The 23,732-nt window shown below is 38.8% G+C and overlaps 1 protein-coding gene and 2 long non-coding RNA genes across 8 annotated transcripts; 1 reads left to right on the top strand and 2 right to left on the bottom strand.

The window, feature by feature from the left end:
• Positions 1-6,068: 6,068 nt before the first annotated feature.
• Positions 6,069-12,608, bottom strand: LOC117468035 (programmed cell death protein 10). Its single transcript, XM_034111988.2, has 8 exons — positions 12,464-12,608; positions 10,656-10,872; positions 10,349-10,402; positions 9,028-9,145; positions 8,768-8,894; positions 7,926-8,004; positions 7,743-7,825; positions 6,069-6,931 (listed from the first exon to the last, which is right to left on the bottom strand). The coding sequence occupies exons 2-8, from the start codon at positions 10,743-10,745 to the stop codon at positions 6,850-6,852; spliced, it is 633 nt and encodes a 210-aa protein (XP_033967879.1). The 5' UTR covers positions 10,746-10,872; positions 12,464-12,608; the 3' UTR covers positions 6,069-6,849.
• A 3,487-nt stretch (positions 12,609-16,095) lies between these two features.
• LOC117468108 (uncharacterized) lies at positions 16,096-20,867 on the bottom strand. 5 transcript variants are annotated; one of them, XR_004554429.2, is made up of 9 exons: positions 19,700-20,867; positions 18,928-19,224; positions 18,760-18,852; positions 18,268-18,454; positions 18,060-18,115; positions 17,866-17,978; positions 17,560-17,654; positions 17,242-17,458; positions 16,096-16,317 (listed from the first exon to the last, which is right to left on the bottom strand). It is a non-coding gene; the product is annotated as an uncharacterized lncRNA (long non-coding RNA). The 5 variants fall into 5 exon arrangements; XR_011645245.1 differs by lacking the exon at positions 16,096-16,317 and adding an exon at positions 18,541-18,561 and having other exon boundaries at positions 16,763-17,458; XR_011645244.1 differs by lacking the exon at positions 16,096-16,317 and having other exon boundaries at positions 16,763-17,458; positions 18,760-18,855.
• LOC117468020 (uncharacterized) lies at positions 19,171-23,467 on the top strand. Of its 2 annotated transcripts, none has more exons than XR_004554417.2 (5): positions 19,171-19,234; positions 21,341-21,415; positions 21,510-21,560; positions 22,935-23,125; positions 23,210-23,467. It is a non-coding gene; the product is annotated as an uncharacterized lncRNA (long non-coding RNA). The 2 variants fall into 2 exon arrangements; XR_004554416.2 differs by having other exon boundaries at positions 22,932-23,125.
• Positions 23,468-23,732: the final 265 nt, after the last annotated feature.

Here is a 23,732-nt window from a genome sequence, read left to right as displayed (position 1 = left end):
TGTTCTCCTGAACTGTTCTACTTCCTGGCAACCAGTGTGACAGCCCTCAACACTGGCAAACAAATAATCAGTATTTGCACCATGCACACATGAGGAGGATAACCACATCCTACTGCACCTAGGAGATGCTGTGAAGGAAGGGTATAGCAAGGTGTCAATACGCACAGTTGACACAGATGTGGTAGTACTGGCCAACACATCCTCACTCCCAGGTCGGCCTATGTTGACGTTATGTCAAGTCCCCTGTGTCGACTTTTTCCAACGCAAGGGGGCGGCCCTTAGCGTACATTTTCAACTTTCCGGGATGTCCATAGGGTTCTATATAGCTCCCTAAACGTATGTTGTAGACGACTTGAGATCGCGAGCGAATGCTACCCGCAGATCCATTCTCACAGCGTTTATCAACCTTTTTCTTACTCAATATCAAGCCACACTTATTGTTTTTACTTCTTTATTTTAATTGAATAATGTAGGACTTTTGTTGCCGTCAGTTCTGCGTCGGGATTTGACGCTCATGGAAGCACGGCATTTGTTTGTGTCGACTGCCCTTAAAGGCAATGTGAGCGTCCATTCTCATTGGATAACGGATAATTGTACATCCGGAAGTAAGTATTCCCCTTACTGTCGATTGATTTTACAGTGATATCTGCACTACTCATCGACTAAAAAACACCAGATTATCCTTGTTAATTACACAACATTGATTGGTTTAAATTGTCTGCAATGCTTTTGTATTTTTCCCCTTCGATTCGGAGAAACAAATATTTTTTCGGAGTAAAGGATGGCAGAAGACACTACACTACCCAGAATCCCCAGCTATCGTTTGGACTACACCATGTGCTCTGTTTGACGTCACGTGATCTTCAAATTTCTTCCTGCAGGAAAAAAAACATGGCCGAACTTCGTTTTATTCTCGGTGGAAAATGCCTATTTTAAAGTTAGTTTGGCCATTAAAATGCGTTTTGATGTCATTTGATGAGTTGTTATTTCAGATTATGTGTGCAGTGGATGTACATGATCTTTAGTTTGCTAGTTATTATGAAGATTACTTCAGGAAATTGCGTCCATAGCACGTTTTCATTGTTACCAAGGTGGTTGCTTGGGACGCTGCTATCGATATTATTTCTGTTATGTTGTGTAACTGTTTAATGGTGTTATCTTTATTGCTACCCCCTTCCCCGTCAATGTATAGTGTTGGTCCACAGCGCAAACTTATTAGTTTAACAAAATCCGCATCTAAAGATAGCCTACGTTATTTTCCCCTGTGCAATTCCAGTCTCACATCTCACAGCACATCGTCATTAACAAATACCGGAAACAGACCGAAAACATTTAAAAATAATACTTTATTCCGAGTGTGCTTGCTTTTCTCTTTGAAAGTCATCACATAACGGCATTGTAATACGCGGTTCGACTGCATTAAATATTACATATCTGCCGTAGTTCTGTATTTATAGAGCCCTGATGAGAAGACTTCAAGACAAACATGAGGAACTGAAAACGTGACGTGGATCATAAATATATCAGCCATTAAACAACATCTTACATTTCTTTTCACACAATACGTCTCCTTGCAGTATCAACACTAATTCAGCTGACTTTTATATTTGATCCAATTGGTAGATAGGCTGTATTTACACCATAAATGTGCACAGCTGATATAAAGAGACCTAGTGGTTAAAGCATGTTATTGAATTTCATTATTTTTATTATTAGATATTAATAGGATCCCTATAAAGTATATTCATTACTCATTATTCTCTACTAATAGTTAATTAAAGACTGTATATAATGACTATTTTGCACATCCCTTTCAAGATTTTCTAAGGTTTATTGACATATCATATAGGCCTACACAACTGTGGTGTAGTTCTGCATTGAATGAAAAACTTGGGTCTCAGGTTCCTCAATAGTGCATTACAAGACATCTATCAATATGTGTGCATACCTCCAGCAATGTTAACTATGTTGAAGCACTTATTTTAACTGATATTATACATAATGTATTATACTCTTATAAGATGTATGTAGATATTTCATCTCCGGCCTTGTCAGGTATTGAACAATCAATAAATAAAGAACACAGAATTGTTGAATATAAAACACAGAATTTGTGTGATTATACTAAATGATTTACAAATAAAGACCACTGCATATTTACAACTGTTACACATGCTGATGTAACGCAAATGTTCCAACTTGGGATCAATAAAGTATAACTTATCTTAAGCTGATCGATGGCTACTGCCATATTTGCAAAATGTGCCTCTGAACCTTGATAAGTGCATGTTTCAGGCTTATCAATTAATGTAATGTAACGTAATGTTATCACAGGGGTCACAAACATAAGACCAGCTGTTAAATAAAGCTCTTCTGACCTTAGCTGGCATGTGGGTAATGCTGCCCATTATGGGCACAAGCAATTTTCACCCATTTATTAATTATATGTTTTAAATGTGAGTGTTTCCTTTCCCCTAAACCTCCAGGGATGTACACAGTTTAATACTGGCAACTTCTTATTATGGGAAATACGAAAACGTCTTTTAAAACTACAACTCCCAGTATAGCCATAGATAGAGAACATGTTGCGAAACAGAATAGCCAGCATGTGTAGTTCTGGGGACGCGGGGGAGGGGGACGCGGTGGACCCGTTCAAATCCAGTTTTGGACAGTCTGCTGTGGTTCCATCCCATTTCAAGTGCTGTTCGAGGCTCGGCGTAACCCTCGGAGCACACTCTCCAATCACAGAGCTTGAGGACGATCACGAGGTTTGTCAAACAGAGCACATAGTGTAGTCCAAACGATAGCTGGGGATTCTGGGTAGTGTAGTGTCTTCTGCCATCCTTTACTCCGAAAACATATTTGTTTCCCCGAATCGAAGGGGAAAAATACAAAAGCATTGTACACAATTTAAACCAATCAATGTTGTGTAATTAACAAGGATAATCTGGTGTTTTTTAGTCGATGAGTAGTGCAGATATCACTGTCAAATCAATCGACAGTAAGAGGAGTACTTACTTTCGGGTGTACAATTCTCCGTTATCCAATGAGAATGGACGCTCACATTGCCTTTAAGGGCAGTCGACAGACACAAACGAATGCCGTGCTTCCATGAGCGTCAAATCCCGCCGCAGAACTGACGGCAACAAAAGTCCTACATTATTCAATTAAAATAAAGAAGTAAAAACAATAAGTGTGGCTTGATATTGAGTAAGAAAAAGGTTGATAAACGCTGTGAGAATGGATCTGCAGGTAGCATTCCCTCGCGATCTCAATTTGTCTACAACATACGTTTAGGGAGCTATATAGAAGCCTATCCATCCCGGAAAGTTGAAGATGTACGCTAAGGGCCGCCCCCTTGCGTTGGAAAAAGCCGACACAGGGGACTTGACATAATGTCAACATAGGCCGACCTGGGAGTGAGGATGTGTTGCACTGGCAGTCACAGCAGCCCAACCCCTCAACATCACTGAGCTGTGGGTTGCCTTTGGAGCTGGGAAGAGTTTTAGGCATTTAGCAGCTCATGAGATGGCGAGATCACTAGGTCAATATCGATGCATAGCCTTACCAATGTTCCATGCATTTACTGGATGTGACACTGTGTCATCTTTTGATGGCAGATTTCTCACCCAGTCCTATTAACCAAGGCCGGATTAGTACCTCCAGGGGCCCCTGGGCACTGAGCGCTCATGCCCCCCCCCCCAACCCACGTAACAAGTAACACCACGCCTACCCAATCCTACCAACATGACCAATATTTAGAATTTTAAGTTAATCTTGCATGTCAAATCGCACACCTATTTGTCAAAAGCAGGGACGCATACCCACATAGTTCAACCAAAGTAGGTCTAGCCTTTTGCCCTTTTAGTCAAAAATCACAAGACAAAGATACAATGGATAAGATCCCAAGACAGTGTATGGCTCAGGAATACCTAGGTAATATCACTCAAAACCTCAGAGCAGCGCCAGCACCCCACTTAATGCCAAAATATGACTGTACACAAGGAGTTGTATTAGTTACAAACATTGAGAGTTATAAAAGTAAAATATGTAGTGAAATGGTGTGGTTGCTCAACTAAGTGGTGTGTGTGTGTGTGTGTGTGTGTGTGTGTGTGTGTGTGTGTGTGTGTGTGTGTGTGTGTGTGTGTGTGTGTGTGTGTGTGTGTGTGTGTGTGTGTGTGTGTGTGTGTGTGTGTGTGTGTGTGTGTGTGTGTGTGTGTGTGTGTGTGTGTGTGTGTGTGTGTGTGTGTGTGTGTGTGTGTGTGTGTGTGTGTGTGTGACTTTTGTGTTTCTGCCCCTGCCAGTTTGGGTCCTTATCATAACTGATCAAGATTGCCAAAAGATTCTCTACTCAGAGGGCCTTGCAAATGATTTTGGAAGAGAGTGAACGCATTTGATGATGATGTAGAGCCGGGGTGTCAAACTCAATTTAATTGCGGGCCACATCAGCATTATGGTTGCACTCAAAGGGCCGGTTGTACCTTTAAGACTATATAAAAATACATATATATATATATATATAAAATAATGTATTATATTGCATGATTGCCTCTGCATTGGATTATTATCAGATAGGGCAATATCTTCTTCTATAATTGCAAGTCTCTTCAGTGAGAATGTCACAAAATGATTTAAAAAGAAAAGCCAAATTCTGGAAAAAGACAAAATCAAAAAAAAGAAGTGACATTTAAAAAAATGAGTCAAATTCTGAGAAAAAGGCACATTCTAAGAAAAATGGCATATTTAGAAGAAAAAAAGTCTAATTCTGAGAAAAGATGCATTGTGGGACATGTAGTTTATGGGCAACGTGCTTCTGTAAATCATGTAACCCTATAATAAACATAATATTCTTTGCAAGCTCTTGTGGGGCCACAGAAAATTAAGTCACAGGCCGGATTTGGCCCCCGGGCCTTGAGTTTGACACCCCTGATGTAGAGGAAGAGGAAGATGTTTCAGAATGTGAGGATCACATTTCTGAGAATTCTGAGTCTGACAGTGACTTTGAAAAAGAGGATGAGATTAAGTTACAAAAAAAAGACGAGCCACAGGACCAGCAAAAAAACAAGCAGCACTTTAATTCATTAATGTGATCTAACAAATGTAAAAGGGTAAATATTAACCATATATGCTGTTTATATTGCTTGTTATTGGGATGAAGTAAACTGCTGAGTATTTGAATATAAAATAGTTTGATTGTGTTGAATTGAAACGAAACCCAAAAAGGCAGCGGGTCCACCAGACCCACGAACTGGCTGAATAACAAAAATATGAACACCACACAAGGGTTAAGTAGTACTTGAGTAAATGTACTTGTTTAAATTGTACCACTATACTTGCTCCATCTATTAATATAAAGGATCTAAATACTTCCTTTCCCCGTTTAAACAGCCAATTTCCCCCAAAAAATAAGAAAACCAGGGATTTTTACAGTCCGACCCCCAGGCAGTGGGGAAATAAGACCCCTCCTTTTCTTGAACAGAGCTTTTCTGGAGCCTCTCTGTAGGTTCATGGTTTGCTGCTTTGTTGTTTCCAGGCAACGCTGAATATGAATATTGTCCGAGTGACCTCAGCAACTAAAGCTGTCTTTCAGCTGAAAACAAAAGTCTTATCGAGGAAATGACCCGACAGTTAGGAAGCATCTGCTGGTGAGGATGTGCACGCCAATCAAATCAAGCAGAAAAGGCCTTGGCGATAACTGGCATGGTTTTCATAATAAAACTCTTTAGACTTAGATATTTTACAAGGTTACTTCAGAAGTTATTCTAGATAACTTTACAGCTGTTGGTTCCTAATGAAGGAGGATTGGTTTTGGCTCATGTAGTTACCAGTCTCAGTAAAACTGAAAATTCAAACACTTCTTGTATTAGTTCATGCCTCAGACTTCCATCACATTGCAGTCACAAAGCTGAGCATTGGATGTACTAAAACATAAATAATCAGCAACCTTTGAAAACCAGCCCTACATTTAAAACTGTTCTGAAGATCTTTGCAAAGCCTGTTATGATTCACATAACCATTTTATCAAAGAAGTGTCTTTCACGACCCCACACATATTGGACTCGGACACATTTAAAAAAGCATCATCATTTGGAAACTATTTATTGAACATTTGCAACCAGATATCAGTTAAATACAGAACTGTCATGTCTCTCTCTACATCCCCCAAGAGCAGGGACTGGCTCCACTTCATTACACTGAGAGGAGGGAATGTTACAGGACTTGGTAAGGCGCACACTGTGCTGGAAGTCATTTGGCTTTCTGTCTTCTGATAATAAAAGAGAAACTAAATCTAAGTCTGCCTCTCAAATGTCCAAAAAAACTGCTGCCTCTCCTCTCTCCGCAGCTAGATCCTGCGCGTACAGACAATGGCAAAATGACACAAATATGAACCGAGAGGAGAAATCCAGTATAGACGACTGAGACACACCCCTTACTGAACGTCGTCCGGGATGTGTAGCCATGATTTGAAAAGCTAAAAGTAAAATGATCAACATGAATATATTAGAAAAAAAAATGGCAAATAGTCTTTAATAAACACCTCGCCTCACCTACTCCCAACAAGACCAGGGTTATAAATTAAAACTGTCCAAATAAAAATCAATCAACCAAGACTTTGGGCCCATTCAGTTCCATTTCAAGACTGGAAAATCCTCATTGAAAAAAACAAATGGCACTTTTCAGTCTCTTGAACTGGAATCTAGAATTTCGACTCCCAATGGAATCGACCCCCAACCCTAAAATCAACTCTTTCTAATTTACATATATGGGTCAGGCGCTCTTCAAGCTTCCTCCATCCTCGCAAAGTCGCTCCCCCCCCAGGACAGGGGGACCTCTGTGCTGTGGGAGGGGCTAGGCCACGGTTTTGAAGGTCTGCAGTATGAGGTTGGTTTGGTGGATGAGTCGGTTTGCACTGATGAAGACATTTATCGCCCTGGAAACAAAGAAGGGTAACATGAGAAGAAGCTCGCAGGTGCTCTCTAAACTAATAATGTTGAGTATGTCCAATGACATCAACACGACGATAACAAGCGCTGTCAGCTTATTTCGTTTTATTTCCTTTTAAATGTCGATTATTTCTAGTAATCTGTTAATTATTCTCTTGGTTAATTGTTTCATGGTTTGTACATTGTCGGAATAAAGTCAAAAAAGGTGGTGAAGTGTTTCCCGACGCTCAAGATAACATCCTCAAATGTTGTAAAAATAAGCTTTTAAATGTAGAGTCCCAGAGAAGAAGAGAAAGTGGATTTTTCCCTAAAAGATTACCTAAACCAGACGGATAATATAAATGTTGACAAAAAAAAAAGATAAATTGATTCATCTTTGAAGCTCTATCAGTATAAAAGTAATTAAGTCCTACATAATAAATCCTACTCCAACTGAATAGTTTAACCTTTTGGGAATTACGCTTATTGCTTTTTTATGTAGAAAAGAGATGATGATTACTACTCTTGATGTTTGTTTGCTAAACATGAAGCTACCTCCTCCTGCTGGTTAGCTTGTTTTAGCGCAGAGAGTAAAACACTTGGCCTGACTGTTACGCTTTGAATAAACCTGGATTACTTCTTGGCATTGACTTCCTAGAGTCTTGCTTTCACTGGGTCATTATTAAGAATGCAAAAAGTGATCAAATCAACTCACTATTGTAAAAAACATCATCTTAAATAAGCCATTGAAAGCATTCATATCTGAAAAGAATCACTGATAACCCAATTTTCAAATATTAGGTGATGGTTTAAACGTACTTTCCGTCTTTGAAGTATGTTTTGAGGGTGTCGCTGAAGCTTTTGGAGTATTTCACAAACTCCTTTTTCTGGTGCTCAAGAGCCTAAACAAATAAGAAAAGAAACAAAGGAACATGATTAATAAAAAGGGAAAAAGGAACATGAGAATCGTACATAGGTCTGTTGTTTTTCTCTGGTACTCACTCTGCGATTCTGGTACTGATATTTCTTAATGACGTTGTTGACTGTGTCCAGGAGCTCTTTAATGGCGCTGGCTATGTCTCTGTAGGAAACCAACAGCAATACAAGTGAGGACTTCAGAGGATTTCATAACCACAGTGACAGTAAACAGACAGTGACAGTAAAAAAAGGCAGCATTGTGTTCTTTGTACAGTCCTCACCATCCTCGCTGTGTTTCTAATGCAAGGTCATGCAAAGTAGGGCTGCACCCAATACTTCACAGCTTTATTCATATTTTGCATAGTAGAATTTTAAATAAACATCTTGCATGAGTATTCACTCTTTTTAAAGACCAGTATTTCTGTATGTTGCAGTTAAAGATTGGGATACACTTATTTTAATAATATTATACTATTTCTAGAATTAGATGGTAGCTGCATAGGATTAGATTAAATTAACTAAACCTCGTTTTTTTTTCTTGTGTCATCCAAATATTAACAATTACTCTAGAGCATTGTAAATTACAAAAGATGACATTTGTTAAAAAAACAAATATTGAATAACTTTTTAAAAGTCACAAAATGTTTTCATCTACCAAAGTATTCTGTATCAATCTATATTTGTTGGAGGCTCATTTTTTACTGTGGTTGCAGAATACAACAAGGAGGCAGACACTGATGACTTGATTAAATTAAAATCTTTATATATCTTTAGTTTGACAGTGGACACTTGCGCAGTGTGTGTGTGTGTGTGTGTGTGTGTGTGTGTGTGTGTGTGTGTGTGTGTGTGTGTGTGTGTGTGTGTGTGTGCGTGCGTGTGTGTGTGCGTGTGTGCGTGCGTGTGCGTGCGTGTGTGTGTGTTCTCACTTGATAGTCTGTAGGAAGCGTACTCTGTCATTGATCTCATCGGGTATTTTGCTGAGGATGTGTTTCAAAGCTCTGGCCTTATCATTTAGGTCCAGAAACTCCTGCTCGGGCCGGTCAATCATGAACTCTGCAGAAAATAAAAGACCTTAAGTCAGTAGAGAAGAGAACAGCTTGATAGGATGGGCATCACCTACAAACCTGGTTTTCAGATTCACTTAAGACAGTTTCTATCATAGTACATTCTTCTCTCATATGCTCACCTTCCACATCATCCGCTGCCATTCGCAGTAGGGATTCTGTGAAGTTGATCTGGACATTCTTTTTCTCCAAAATCTTCATTATGATGTCCTGAGTCAGGCCAGGGTTCTCCCTCTCCGCCTGGCAAAAGGAAATGTAGGCGAGCAGGGTGAGGATGAGAAGTGAATAAAATAACTCACAGCGTAGTTTGTATTTAACAAAAGCAAGAAGAGTCTTTGATCTGCGGAGAACAGTGGCAGAACTTTATTGAATGTCAGATGTCCGCGGTGAGCAGTTTAGACTGACGCACAAAAGCCCTTCTCCTGAATAATTCAGCCTTGAGTTACAGCAGCCAGGAAGCAGTGGGAGCAGAAGAGAGACCAATCACTGAGACAAGTGAACAAAAGACCCACAAATGTCATAGTAAAACAGCTGTAAGGTGATCACATCTCCCTTTGGTCTGGATAACGGCAAAGCTACTTCTCCTTCATTAATATTTTATCTTTGCTCGCAGAGCCACACTGCTACAGAGGTGATCCATGGCCACTGAGCTTTTAATGTTCCGGTGCAATCACAGCAGTGTATTAAAAAAAAGAAAAGAAGAGATGAACAAGACATCTCTTTGATGACTACTTTCTTAGTTTAAATAACCTTTGATTTTGTATTGATGACACATGAGTAAACACTGAATATGAATCATTTAATGTTGGAGATGCACAAGCATTATGAATATATGAATGAACCATACATTAATAATAATTGACTATATTATTTATTATAAAAGGTGCTATAAACCAAATCAAAATATTTTATTCAGATAGATCATTCATTTAAAATGCCACTGGGTATCCCTAGTCCATTCGGTCCATTTATAGAAATGTCTCAGCAATCATGATCACATGTTATCACAACAAATAGAGTCAGTTGCTCTAGTGATGGAAATCAATACATCGATGTAAAAAACTGTGATTTTACTCATCTGAAAACACTGGCAATGTACACATTACACAGGAAAAAGCAGCTCTTGTTGGCTGGAGTTGTCTACTTCATGCGTTGGTATTTTTCAATTAATTTACAAAAACAAAAATTTGCACCAGGAAACATCTTGGTTGGCTATGTTGTTATGTCATCCTCAAACTGGGAAGTTAAAGTGTGGCCACGGTGTACACATGTCCTTAGGGAAGGAAATTAATCTAATATTTGGAAGAACATTAGATAAATGTGAAAATTGGATGCAGCCTAGATGTAATCCTACGCTAATGTGACATGGAGTATTGAAAGGTCATGGGAGTGATAATATTGTGTTTTTATCATTTAGTTCATCTGATTCACGCTTAGTTGTACCTTTATGAAGGCCGCTCTGAGCGTCTGGGCTGCTGATAGGTTGATCCTCTCGAGCTAAAGAAAAACAAAATAGAAAACAGTCATTATCAAAGCAACTCTGTACCCATTTGGCTTTAGCTGCGTCTCCGAGCATCTGAGAAGACCCATTTCTTGGAAATAGTTTTTCAAACTGGAAGTTTAGTTATACCACTTTAACTTTATAGTGTGTTTTAGCATTTGTTGTTTGATGGCACTTGTTTTCCGTTCATTTACATTTTGCCTAAACTATGATGACTGTGTATATATATATTTTTTTTAATAGTTTTACCTCGTTGAAAACGGGGTACATCACTGCATACAGTGTCATGGATACCATGGAGTTTGTCTCCGCTTCATTCTTCATCTCCTCCATTGTCATCCTCCAGGGAGGAGCGGCTCTTGGTGAAAAGGTGAGGAGGAATCTGCAGCTCACACACACACTCACACATACACTCACCCACTCACACACACTCTGAAAACCACACAAGCTCCAGAGAAACAAGCGTCTGGAGGAAGGAAATTGAAAGCTGATTAAGCATGGGTTGACAATTGCAAGGCCTTCATAGATGTTGTTTGTCCATATGGCAAAACATTGAGAATGTAGGTTAACAGTTGGGAATGCAATGATCTGATCAACTGTATTGCTGAGCCTCCTTTGATTAAATCATGGCTCAGATACTAGCCATGATGTAAACAGTTTCTGCTGGAGTGTCAATTTAAAATGCAGTGTTTCAGATCTATCTTACATTCATTCAGTCACAGCCTCATGTTGCCTAATTAAATCATGGTTCCAATGATTCCTCGCATTGAGGTATTAAGATGTGAAATTTGGGAAAGCTTTATGAAAAGGAAATGGTATTGAATGGATGCTGCAGGACATTTTACAGTTAAAATGTAAACTTGTCGACACTCTCTGGTGGACAAACCATGACATTCATAAAACGTATCTTTGGCATTGCTCTACTGCATTTTCTTCATACTTATCAGACAACATATGCAGTGATATTAATATATAGCAACCAGTACTGTATGATATAGGCTCTACTACGATAAGTAGTCCACAAACATCAGGAAGAGATAACTTGGTGGTATGTTTTAACATAAAGGAGGGGAGTGGCACAGCCACCTGTTACCTGCCAGTGACAGCAAAGGCAATGTGCAATAACAGCAATAATAAATGTGCAGTCATTTTAAAAATTCTGAAAAAAATTCTGAGCCCTTACAAATAAATTCCACTTCGATTTCAATTATTTAAAATGTATTTCTTAATTTAAAGAGCAAGAAAACTGTGCTGACCAAGAGTTGGCAGTGCAGCTTAGTTATTTTGTTATTAAATATATAGATAGATAACGAAACCTGACATAAACAGCACATATATATAGATTTACAGTAAAAGAGACATATCACACATACAATATAAAATATTCTGGATGAATTTGAATGTTTATAAAAGACCAATATACTACAGCAACAGAAATATAGACATATTACAGTTAGACATAAGACATACTACAGTTAGACACAAGACATATACTACAGTAAGACATAAACTACAGTAAGACATCACAGTAAGACATATAATTAGCTAACGTTAACCAGTGTAATGTTAGCATTTACGTATTTGGCTGGCTTATTAAGTAATGTTGGACTTTTTAATGTTTCCAGTAAGATAAACAATAATATGACTAGTGTTCTTTGACCCGATGGTTGGTTAACTGGCAGGCTAAAGGGACTAGCAAGCTGGATACATTCAGCCCCAGGTAACAGCTAGGCGGCTAACTAGACATAGCTAATAAAGTAGCTGATCTACCTTTAACTGATCTTTGACGTTTTATTCACGGCAACAGCTGTTCAAAAGCAATTCTCAGAAGGACAATCGTCTTGGTAAAGCGAGCGATTTATCTTGATCTAGCCGTAAAGACACCCATTTGAGGCCTATGGCCGACCAGATCGATGGTAGCGAACAGCTAGCCGTCAACAGCGTAGCCTCACTAAATTGGACATTTGTATTTGCTGCTGAGCTAAACACGAGTCAACAAACTACTAAAGGACATGTGTAATTCGGTATGTGTGTGTCAGATGTGAACTTGTATCTACCTTTGGTCTGACTTCTTAAATGGGTTGGTTACGCCGTCGATTGCCTTTTAGCTGCTATGTTTTCTTTACAAGTTAAGGCGGAAGTTTTTTAGGACTGGCCTGAGCGACATCTTCCGGACGGTTGCTACGTAAACACACGTCGTCCAATCAGAGGGCGGAGAAAGACAGAAACGGTGACGTTAAATAAAATAGAATGCATTCCTGTTATTGTGTCATGTTTTAGGTTCTTCATGGACGTTTAACCCTTGTATGGTATTCGGGTCTGTGGGACCCTTTTTCATTATTTAGCTAAAGAAAAATGATATGATAAATAATTATATCACTCAAAACCTCAGAGCAGCGCCAGCACCCCACTTAATGCCAACATATGACTGTACACAAGGAGTTTTATTAGTTACAAACATTTAGAGTTACAAAAGTAAAATATGTAGTGAAATGGTGTGGTTGCTCAACTAAGTGATCAGTATATGTGGTGTGAGTATGTGTATGTGTATGAGAGAGAGAGAGAGAGAGAGAGAGAGAGAGAGAGAGAGAGAGAGAGAGAGAGAGAGAGAGAGAGAGAGAGAGAGAGAGAGAGAGAGAGAGATACTTTTGTGTTTCTGCCCCTTCCGGCAAGACACAATAAATAAAGCTTCGCCAGTTTGGGTCCTTATCACAACTGATCAAGGATTTTGGAAGAGAGTGAACCATTGATGATAATGTAGAGCAGTGGTTCTCAACTGGTGGGTCGCGACCCAAAAGTGGGTCGCGGACACGTTTCGAGTGGGTCGCGGATGTGTGAGTGAAGAAAAAAAGTTTTATTTACAAGTATTAAAAGTAAGCAGAGGACACCAAACCAACTGAGACCTGTCTGTCCGCTGCATCATACGCACTGTACAACACACACACACACACACACACGCACACACTGTACCACACACACACACACACACGCACCTACAGCTCCTAAAGCATATAATCAGGCTACAGCCGTTGTGTATTTTATTATGTGAAGCACTAAATTAAAAAAAATATTGACTCTTTGTTTGTAGATATCTACTAAACTAAAGCAAATAAAGAGAGTAGGCCTGTTATACTGAGTGATATATATTATACACACTGCTCTGCTTTCTGGGACCTCACAGCTGTTCGCTATGTAAACATCGCATCGCAATGAGAGCTGTCATTGGCTGAGATACTCTTTGAAACATCTCTGTTCTCGGAAATGCATCCGCGAAGGAGCCGTGGAGGACCGTGGAGGACCCATCAGTGTATCCTCGATTAGAGCTCCTCCAGAGAGCCTCCTCGATGCTCGATCCTCGGTCCTCGAAGTGCATTTAGAGAAATGAGATGTCCTTCAACATGGCGCGCTGAAATTCATTTCCGGGTCACTACCGGAGGACCGAGAAGTCGAGAGAGGCTTCTCAATACTCACATTTCCCCTCCTCGACTCCCCTCCTCGATTCCCCTCCTCGAGACTTAGTCCCGCCCACAGGAGATGCGAGCGGAGGACCGAGGAGGGGAACCGAGGAAAGAGGAGGGGAAGCAGCAGACGTTTAAAGAAATGAGAACTCCTCTCCTCTGAGCGGTCATATTAAAGCGACGTCCGTTCATTATTACGTGGCAACAGCTGCATCAGCTGTCGAATGTTTTGTCATATTTTATAATCTCTGTTAGATCAGCTGAACATTGTTCCTTCACATATTTACTTTGAATTCATTGAGAGTGCGGTATAATGAGACAATAACAGGCTACAGATGCGGACACACACACAAATATATTTATATAAATATATGCAATTTAAAGTATGAGAGCACTCTCATAATAACGTAACACAATCAGAGACTGGATATACCCCCCCCCTCTCTCTGGTCGCTGAAATGGGGAATTGAATTACGGGCCAAAAGTTGTATTTGCAAGTATTAAAAGTAAGCAGAGGACACCAAACCAACTAAGACCTGTCTGTCCGCCGCATCTGCGCACACACTGTACCACACACACACCTACACACTGTACAGGACACACCTACACACTGTACCACACACACACCTACACACTGTACCACACACACCTACAGCTCCTAAAGCATAATCAGGCTACAGCCGGTGTGTATTTTATTATGTGAAGCACTAAATGGTTTTAGAAAAATATCGACTCTTTGTTTGTATATATCTACTAAACTAAAGCAAATAAAGAGAATAATGTAGGCCTGTTATACTGAGTGATATATTTTACACACTGCTCTGCTTTCTGCAGGACCTCACAGCTGTTCTCACTGTAAACATCGCGTTGCGATGAGAGCAGTTTCGAAAATAATATCCAGGGGATGCATGCAGAGCTGTCATTGGCTGAGATAAGTCCGGCCGTGCGTCACGCCTCCACCGTTCCCGGAAATGCATCCGCGGAGGAGCCGTGGAGGAACCATCAGTGTATCCTCGGTTATAGCTCCTCCAGAGAGCCTCCTCGACGCTCGATCCTCGGTGTGCATTTAGAGAAATGAGACGTCCTTCAAAATGGCGCGCTGAAATTCATTTCCGGGTCACTACCTATGAAGGTAGATATGGTGCAAAATGCGAGAGCGTGAAAACCTGATGTGAGCACTTGCAGAAAAAAAATCTGGGCTTGTGTGCATACATTTACACTTGTATAAAATATCCACGTAACTGTGAACCAAATGTACACTTGTATAAAATATCCACGTAACTGTGAATCAAATTTACACTTGTAAAAAATATCCACGTAACTGTGAACCAAATGTACACTTGTATAAAATATCCACGTAACTGTGAATCAAATTTACACTTGTAAAAAATATCCACGTAACTGTGAACCAAATTTGAAGTCACAGAAGAAAAAAAAATGTTTTGTAGCTTGTAGGAAAAAAATGAACTTAGAGATGAAATGTTCACTTGCAGAAAAATACACATTTTTTAAATATATTTTCCATTACAACTGCAACTTCAATTATTACAACCTCTCAAATCAGTCATTACAACTTGACGAATCTGCTCTGTGGCAGTATAAATCGACGAATCTGCGGTCTTGACTTTTGCTACACTTCTTGCGATAAATGTGTCGCAAAAGTAATTTTCACCTGTAGAGGTGGGGGGAGGGAGGGGGGTTGGAGCGAAGGGGCGGAGCTATCAGAAGGACGAGGCTTACCCTGCTGAAAAAACCAGCATGGACCAGCATGGTGTTGACCAGCATGGACCAGCCTATGTTGTGTTTTGGTCACCAGCATGGTCTACCAGCATGGACCACCAGCATGATCTACCAGCATGGACCAGCATGGACCACCAGCATGGACCAGCATGGACCACCAGCATGGACCATCATGGACCAGCATGATCTGCCAGCATGGACCAGCATTGGTCCATGCTGGTAGATCATGCTGGTCCATGCTGGTGACCAAAACACAGGCTGGTCCATGCTGGTCCATGCTGGTGGACCATGCTGGTGACCAAAACACAACATAGGCTGGTCCATGCTGGATTTTTCAGCAGACCAGAATTGATCTATCACCAGCTTATGTTAGTATTAAATATACAATGTATTCTGGTAACTATCAAAATAAAGACATAGTGTTCATAACAGTATTTTTATTTAATAAATTATACATTAACAATACAATAATATTACAAAAAAAACCTACATCTAAATAAAAATATCATCTATAATAGATGCATTACTTAGAAATAACAAATATAATTCAAAATGTAAATAGCAACAAAGAAATTATTAAAAAAAAATGTTCAAAGTATTTTTTTTCTTTTTCTTGTTAATATCCATTATCTTCTCTGTTATGTATCTTCCGGTCTTTGCCAATCCGGCCAGCATTTATTGGTCTTTCTCGTACAGCCACTGCTTGAAGCAAACTGAAAATAAGAAACAACAATGTTTTAACAAATCGTATTAAATTATGTGATGACAGAACTGTAAACAGAATAGTTATTAACTTTCTTCCTTTACTTGGCATTCTTCAAAAATACACAGATTGCAGCACATCGTTTCACGTCTTTGTAGAGCCTTTCTCAGCAGTAGAGTAATGTGTTGGCGAACCTTTGTTTCCTCCTGACAGATCACTTAAAGGTATACTCAATTCAATTCAATAGCTTTATTAGCATGACCTCAGTTACATATAGTATTACCAAAGCTCTGTATAGTTGCAACATCTATACAATATATATATACAATATATATATATATACATTATATATACTCCCCCTTGTGGCCAAAGGGGGACACAAGTCTTGTCTTCAGATGTATGCTTGAGTGCAGGAAATGTAGCTCAGTGACTTTTGTCAACTAAACATAAAACAATACATATTTTAGTAAACGGGACATTATAATCTCTGCACATTAACTCTATAATTGCCTCTGCCATGGTGCCAAAATGAAATGAAATAAACAATATATAAACCATAAACAAATACAGAAAGTCGTGTTCACTGCAGCGATCTATTTCACACACAAAACTATGTAAGATCGAAAATAAATGTTGTAGTCTTTTTGCATATTAGAAACAGAGTTGGCGACAGTAAGACTGCGATATAATGTTTATGTAGCAATAATACATATGACATCTATTTTTTTAACGTCTCCATTACCGATAAAAAGATTGTTAACGTTGGACCTTAACGGTACCACGGTCTTTAATAATTCAGCCCCGGGGGCCCGTTAATGCTGGGGCTCGGTACCCATCCCTAGTTTTAATTATTACATCATCAATATTACATTTCAAATAACCAAGAACTTGGTATCTCACAAAGAGCAAGTGGCTAGTGCTGCTAAGAACATACCTTTCAAAACTGATAGCTTCTGTGGGGTTAGAGGCTGCCTGGTGGTCTTGGTGGTGGGGCATTCCTTTCCAGTCAGGCTCCTTTCCCCTAAGGTGTCGGTGCCCCAAAACGCCACAGCCAACTCCTTCACGAACATGGAGTCCCTTGTGTTGTTTTTTATTTTTGCCCAGACCTCTGGACGCACTGGAATCTCCCCTTGCAAGTCAATGACAACAATCTGAAACATAAAATGTGTAGTAGCCTATACATAAAAGCTAGACACCAATATGAGACTGAGGAGCAAAAATAAAAAAGCTCCACTATGGAAATAATATATACCTTCCCATGTGGCTCGCTCTTTGAAGGGGAATTATTGGGGTGTGTGGGTGTCCAGGGTGCAGGCTCACGCTGTTCAGGTATCTCAGATTGTTCTTCTACAGAATGTGAATAAGACAAAGAAAGGACAAAAACATTTCATCAATAGTATAAATTCATATGTGTATATCTCGATGGGCTGATTGTTTACACATTTCACTGCCATCTTGTCTGTTTCTTTTATTGTAGTTGCTGATGAAAGTTAAAATGCAAAATCGATCCAAGACTGTCATTATTATTTGCTTGCAATTTAAAAACAAATGTACTTACTTTGTGAAAATACCTGGTTTCATATTTTATCCAAATTAATGTTTAGATTTGCTGTCCTGTAGGTGGTGACTTCCCCTTCCAGCTCAGCTTTGGAATTCTCCAATGTAGCAGATCTTTATAATGTAATGAAAAATAAAATGATCAACAAAACAGCCTTTTAGCCTACCACCAGTCAAATCTGTTATTAAATGTACCTTCTGTATTAACCGTCTAAAGATAAGTTCCTGTTGTAATTGTGCAGCTGTATTATCTGGGAAATAGAAGAATCGGGTAAGGATTCGGTATTGGCAGACAATCAATATCAAATTACTCGGATCGTTATAAGCATCAGCATTTGATCACCTTTGTCTACTTGCAGCTCAAATACAAAGATAACTCCACTCCTCTCCTACCACTGCTTACCTCTAATAAGCCTTGGTAGAACTAGTCATAGGGTCCAGGACTGACTGAAGACATGTGGAACAGAGTCCCATACAGGCATGGTTCCATGTACAGGAAACTGGAACTTTGAACAGGTGTTTTCATCTTTTCTGCCTGAAGATTCACAAGTTCTTGATCAGGTGTTTGAAGTGGGCTGGCATGATCCTTTCTGCAGCAAAACAAAGAAAACATTATTAATAATAGCAATGATGGTAACAACAATAATATTAGTATAACTATTTATATAGCACTTACACAATTGCAAAGTGATTCTCACTACAAAAATAAAGAACAAAACAATATCATCAATACAAAAAATAAGCATTAAAGACGATCAGAGACAAACATCCTCTTAAGTAAAAGACCAAATCATGTCAAGCTTTACATCTTTCAGTCTTTACAATGCACTGTTGGAAATTACCTTCCAAATGCTAAATTCAAACTCAAAAATAACTGGGTAGCAAATTGCTTTACCTGATAGAACATGTTCCACACGGAGCAGCAACCATCCGGATGGGCCTTTTGCTGCATATCATCTCCTCCCTCTCCACTGTTTCCAGTAGATCTCTGCTGAAAAAAAAAAATCATATTTAAAAAGTTAAAAACAATAAATTCTGGCATTAACATGGATTTGAATCTCACCTTTTTCCTGGAAGGCCAGGAAGTGGTTCCCTTTAAGTCCACAACCAGTCTTCTCTTTCTTTCATCCTCCGAAAATCTCCCAGCATGCACCAGGAAGAAGAAGAAGAAGAAGAAGAAGAAGAAGAATTTTTCAGAACATTTTCCTTAAAAATAAGAAAAACATACCGATTTCTTTTTTAGAGCATCCATTTCTGTGGATGTCCCTTCACAATGATCAAATCAAAACATCTTCTTGGATCCTTGGAACTCTGATTCGTTTTGGAGGATTTGAAGTTGAGTCCTGAATCTCTTGGGTTTCTGTCAAAAGGTAAGTGTAAGTGAAGCTAACGTTAATGTTTAATGTCCATGGTAATGATTTTACCTTACTTTAATTTCGGTAGTTTATATAAATAATTAAATATATATATGGCTTATGAAGTCTGCATACTCTAACCGTTAGAGTATAACGTTAGAGTAAGCCATCTTAATGTACCAGTAACTAATATATTATATATATATATATATATATATATAATATATATTCATTACTGGTACATTAAGATGGCTTACTCTAACGGCTAGAATAATACATATATTATATAATTCATATATGCCGTATATATATATATATATTATTTGTTAGGCCTATATATATATATAGGCCTAACAAATAATATATATATGTATATACGGCTTATGAAGTCTGCATACTCTAACCGTTAGAGTCTAACGGTTAGAATAAGCCGTTGGCTACTCGCTTATTAATGTTAATTGGTAGCCTAATTATTCGTACCTTTCCCAAGCAGAACCTGGCCGTTGAAATATTTTTCTTCCCAAAAAATGGGATAGAGGATGTCCGCTTGATATGTTTTTAGGTTGAAGTTTTGGATGTTTGTTATAGGTAGCTACAATAGCCTTAAATCCGTCCGTGTATTTCACATAAGCAAACATCCTAGCTGGCAGATGTCGGGCCGAACGGATTACTTGTATACATTATTGGCCTCACGCGCTACCTATTTCTTTTGCGCACGAGACACTGCTCTGGAATCTTGAATTCTAGAATGTTCTTCTAAGAGCTGTCATTATAGCATGAAACGCTGTCATTCATCTTATTATGTAATGCAGTGGCGCGATACAGTCTATTATTTTAGTGCCTGTTTTTGTCAACCTCCTTATTATGCTGCAGCGGCAATAGCTTGCAACTAACGCTAGCTTCCGGCTAACGTTAGCTTGCAACACGCGAGCAAGCAGTTAACGGGAGTTTGCAGCTAACGGGAGTTTGCAGCTAACGCTAGCTTGCCTTCAACGTTAGCTTGTTTAACTCAGCGGCCAAGTATTTTGCTTGCCGCTAACTAGCTAAATGGTTCTCCAACTAGAGAACCATTACGTTAACGCTACCATTTTAGCCAAAACTCATAACAAATGTAACTAGCATATCTTAGTTGGTCATTTATTAACGCTATCGTTTTAATGCAGTATTCAGGACACCATCGCTCACCCTTTACAAATAATATTTGTCCCTTGAAGAAATCGTCCTCCCAGCGTACCCAATATACAGTGTCAAGGTTACTTTGTATATATTTTTTCCTGTCAAAGTCCTTGATATAAGACGTCGGAACGATTTCTTTTACTCCGTCGTCCAAGTATTTCACGATCTTGTGGTTGCTGTGTGGGTCAGTCCAGAGCCCTATAATAGAGATTATAGATCTCTGGATCAGTCGAACATCTCCTGTCTCTCAGCCAATCACAGAGTGAATTTAACTCACGCGCTTCCCGCTTTGTATAGTTAAATATAATAAGACAAGTAAATACCATAGACTGCATTTCTCTTACAGTTTGTATCTGTGTGCAGTAGACGTAGTATATAGATATATAATGCTTGCAATCTTTTGAACTCTAGCAACACAGATAAGGTTTACAAATTAAATTATACTAATCAGTTTAGAATATCCAAGTTTCTTTTTTGGCAAATAAATTACTTTTATCTAAAAATATTCATTGTTTTTTCTCATTTAAAATTACAAATGTAATCTTGTAAATGTTGTGTTTTGTCTGAATATGTACCCCTCTCCCTGGCTCCATAATATTACATTTAATGACCCCCAATGCCCCCCCCCCCCCAGCTGTATATCTCATATTATTTTCCTCTCCTGTTCTGATGGAGCTGTAGCTGTGTCTCTCACATCTGAATTTATAATATAGATCTTAACAATTATTTATTTTTTAAAGTGTGGATTTTTCTAAGTACCTTTTTTTAAAACCAACAATTGAGTGTCACCTTACACTGGTGCTATAGTCCGAGTTAGTAAAAACTGCTCGTTAATTTAAATTGTTCGGTTTTTACTGTCAGTAGAATAATTTCAACCTATTATTGGTGAAATTGCAATTCATTAGTCAGTCTGTCAATGATACCCATGTTCTTTTTTCATTTTAGAATTTCAAAACGGAAGTACTTGGAGCCTCACAGTACAATCAACGCTGAGCTAAACTGAAAAGTGGACATTTTGATGTAAGTTAATTCATGATATTTTTGTGTTAAACCTTTCAAAGTATCAATTCTGTAATTATTATTTTTCATTCTTACCTGGTGATGTCATTTTAAGGTGGCAGATGACTTCAAAAACAATTCAGGGTTACACGTTGCAGATGTTGAGGTGAGCGAGGATTATGCTGTTTCAATTTATGTAAGACATTATTTCGGACTGGACAAAACAACGTTTTCTTTATCCTGTGCAGACCATGCAGGGCTCAAAGCTATCTTTTAAAAGTGGTTGCCAGGCTGGCAACCAGGCATCAGCTTTTGGTTGCCAAAACTGAAAATACGGTTGCCATTTTTAGTCACCTTGTATTTTAAATAATTAAGATACTATACAGTTATACATCAACTTAATAATGAACATGTGACACAAAAGAATGTTCAAATGCTTTACAATAAGTAATTAACACAACTATTTTAAACCTAAGTGGTAGTAAACTTGTCCACCCTCAATTGCTGGTATACAAAATACCAGTAGTGCAGCTGCTGTCATGTTCTTCACAGATCCACAAATGAATTGAGCAAGTCACTAGTTTCTTGGTCATCCGTTGTCTCCCTTTCAAATGTGTATTTTGTTTACCTTTGTGCTGACCCCCACCATAGATGCACTGGCCCTTCAGCATTGAAGTCTTGAATTGGCCAGACTAATACATGTCTAATGTTAAATAAATGAAAACCATTCACAGCTAAGAATTAGATATTAATTATTAATGCTGTAAATTACCTTTAATATGTCTAACTATATTTAAAATGTGTTACCTTTGTATAGAAGTGATTATCATTTTATGCCAATATTTAAATGGTAAAGTTTCGTTTTGCACTTTTATTTTGGTAGTAATAAGATCGGGACTCTTATTTTGAATGAACTTTTACCAGAAGTGAATGGACAACATTCCTCTTTGCTTTTCGTCCGGGTTCATCTTGCGCTTTATCAGTTGAATGAATCACTTTGAACATTCGTTTGAGATGTTGACGGGTTGGCCAAACCTTTTACTCCACAGTCAAACAACTTAATTAGCTTCGCCATTTTTTGTAAAATAAACACACGCGAGTAAACGCGCATCGCTTTATGGCTCGGTAATCACACCAATGCACATGCAACTTAAGTATCAGGTTCCGACTGGTCACAACAATAATTAAATATCACTCTTAATACAACAAATAATTAATTTGTATCTATTTTGGGGTGCACATTTTGCTGTTTGCTGTCCTTATTTCTTTATGTTAAAAACTGGTTGCCACTGAAGGCAACCAAAGGCCAAGTAGTGGTTGACATTTTTTCTGAATGGTTGCCAATGGCAACCTGGCAACCGTTACTGTCGAGCCCTGCCATGTCTCCACGTACAAGTAATGTCTCAAATGTTGAGGTAAATGCAATCACAATTCCCTTTGTGCTTTGGGTTGTCATACATTTCTGTATTCACTCACATTGTATGCAGAACCTGCATTCTTAAATACATGTTTTCTGATGTTTTTTTCCATTGCCCAGCAGATGGATTGGGATTCCCCATTTGAAGGCACTGTTTTTCTGGAGTCCTTAATATAAGACGTTGAAACGATTTCTTTAACTCCGTCGTCCAAGTATTTAACGTAGGAAAACATTTATACTTAATTGATCGTTTGATGTGGTTGCCGTGTGGGTCATCCAGAGCCCTATAATAGAAATTCTACATAAAGAAACAGGTAGATTACAAAGAAATGCATTTGATGCTCCCAGTTATTTGCATTATCCATCCTATTATATTGTTTTTTTTCTTCCACATTTAGGTGCCAGTAACACATGTTACTCTGGGGAGAATTCTGGAGGCAGGCGAGACCCCACTCCCCAGAACGTTCCTTGCTCGCCTACACCAAGGCTGAAGTCGAATAGTCCATTTAGCTTAGGAACCTTCCTAAAGGAGTGAAATGACCCGGAAGTCCCTCAGTGGCAGCCATGATAAGTGCCGTTCGAATTCTCTAGAATGATGAGAATGATAGGAAAGGAGGTTTCAAACTTCCTTTATAACCTCCTTTAGTTTAGGAACCACTGGACCTCCCTAACCGGCAGGAGAAGCGAAAATGCTGCCCCACAATGCCTTGCAGCCGCAGCATTTGCCGTCACTCAACAGTCGGCCGTTCACGGAAACAACCGATTATGACCGAGAAATTATATCATGAAAGTTACGGTGCTTATTAATCATTTTAAAACATAGGTGGTAAGTTGCCAAAGTGCTTTGTTTTGAACGTTCATCAGTATTATAATCAAAAAGAGAAATATGAACGTTAGTTTTTACTGAAATTATCAAATAAA

This window comes from Pseudochaenichthys georgianus, chromosome 22, assembly GCF_902827115.2.
Source record: "Pseudochaenichthys georgianus chromosome 22, fPseGeo1.2, whole genome shotgun sequence".
Lineage (NCBI taxonomy): Eukaryota > Metazoa > Chordata > Actinopteri > Perciformes > Channichthyidae > Pseudochaenichthys > Pseudochaenichthys georgianus.
This window is presented reverse-complemented; position numbering and strand designations above follow the sequence as displayed.

Excerpts from the sequence above, each read along its gene's own strand:
- LOC117468035 (XM_034111988.2), bottom strand. The coding sequence starts at position 10,745 with ATGACAATGGAGGAGATGAAGAATGAAGCGGAGACAAACTCCATGGTA. Across the intron at positions 8,895-9,027 it reads GGCAGCGGATGATGTGGAAG|AGTTCATGATTGACCGGCCC; the intron begins GTGAGCATATGA and ends TATTTTCTGCAG. Across the intron at positions 7,826-7,925 it reads ATCAGTACCAGAATCGCAGA|GCTCTTGAGCACCAGAAAAA; the intron begins GTGAGTACCAGA and ends TTATTTGTTTAG.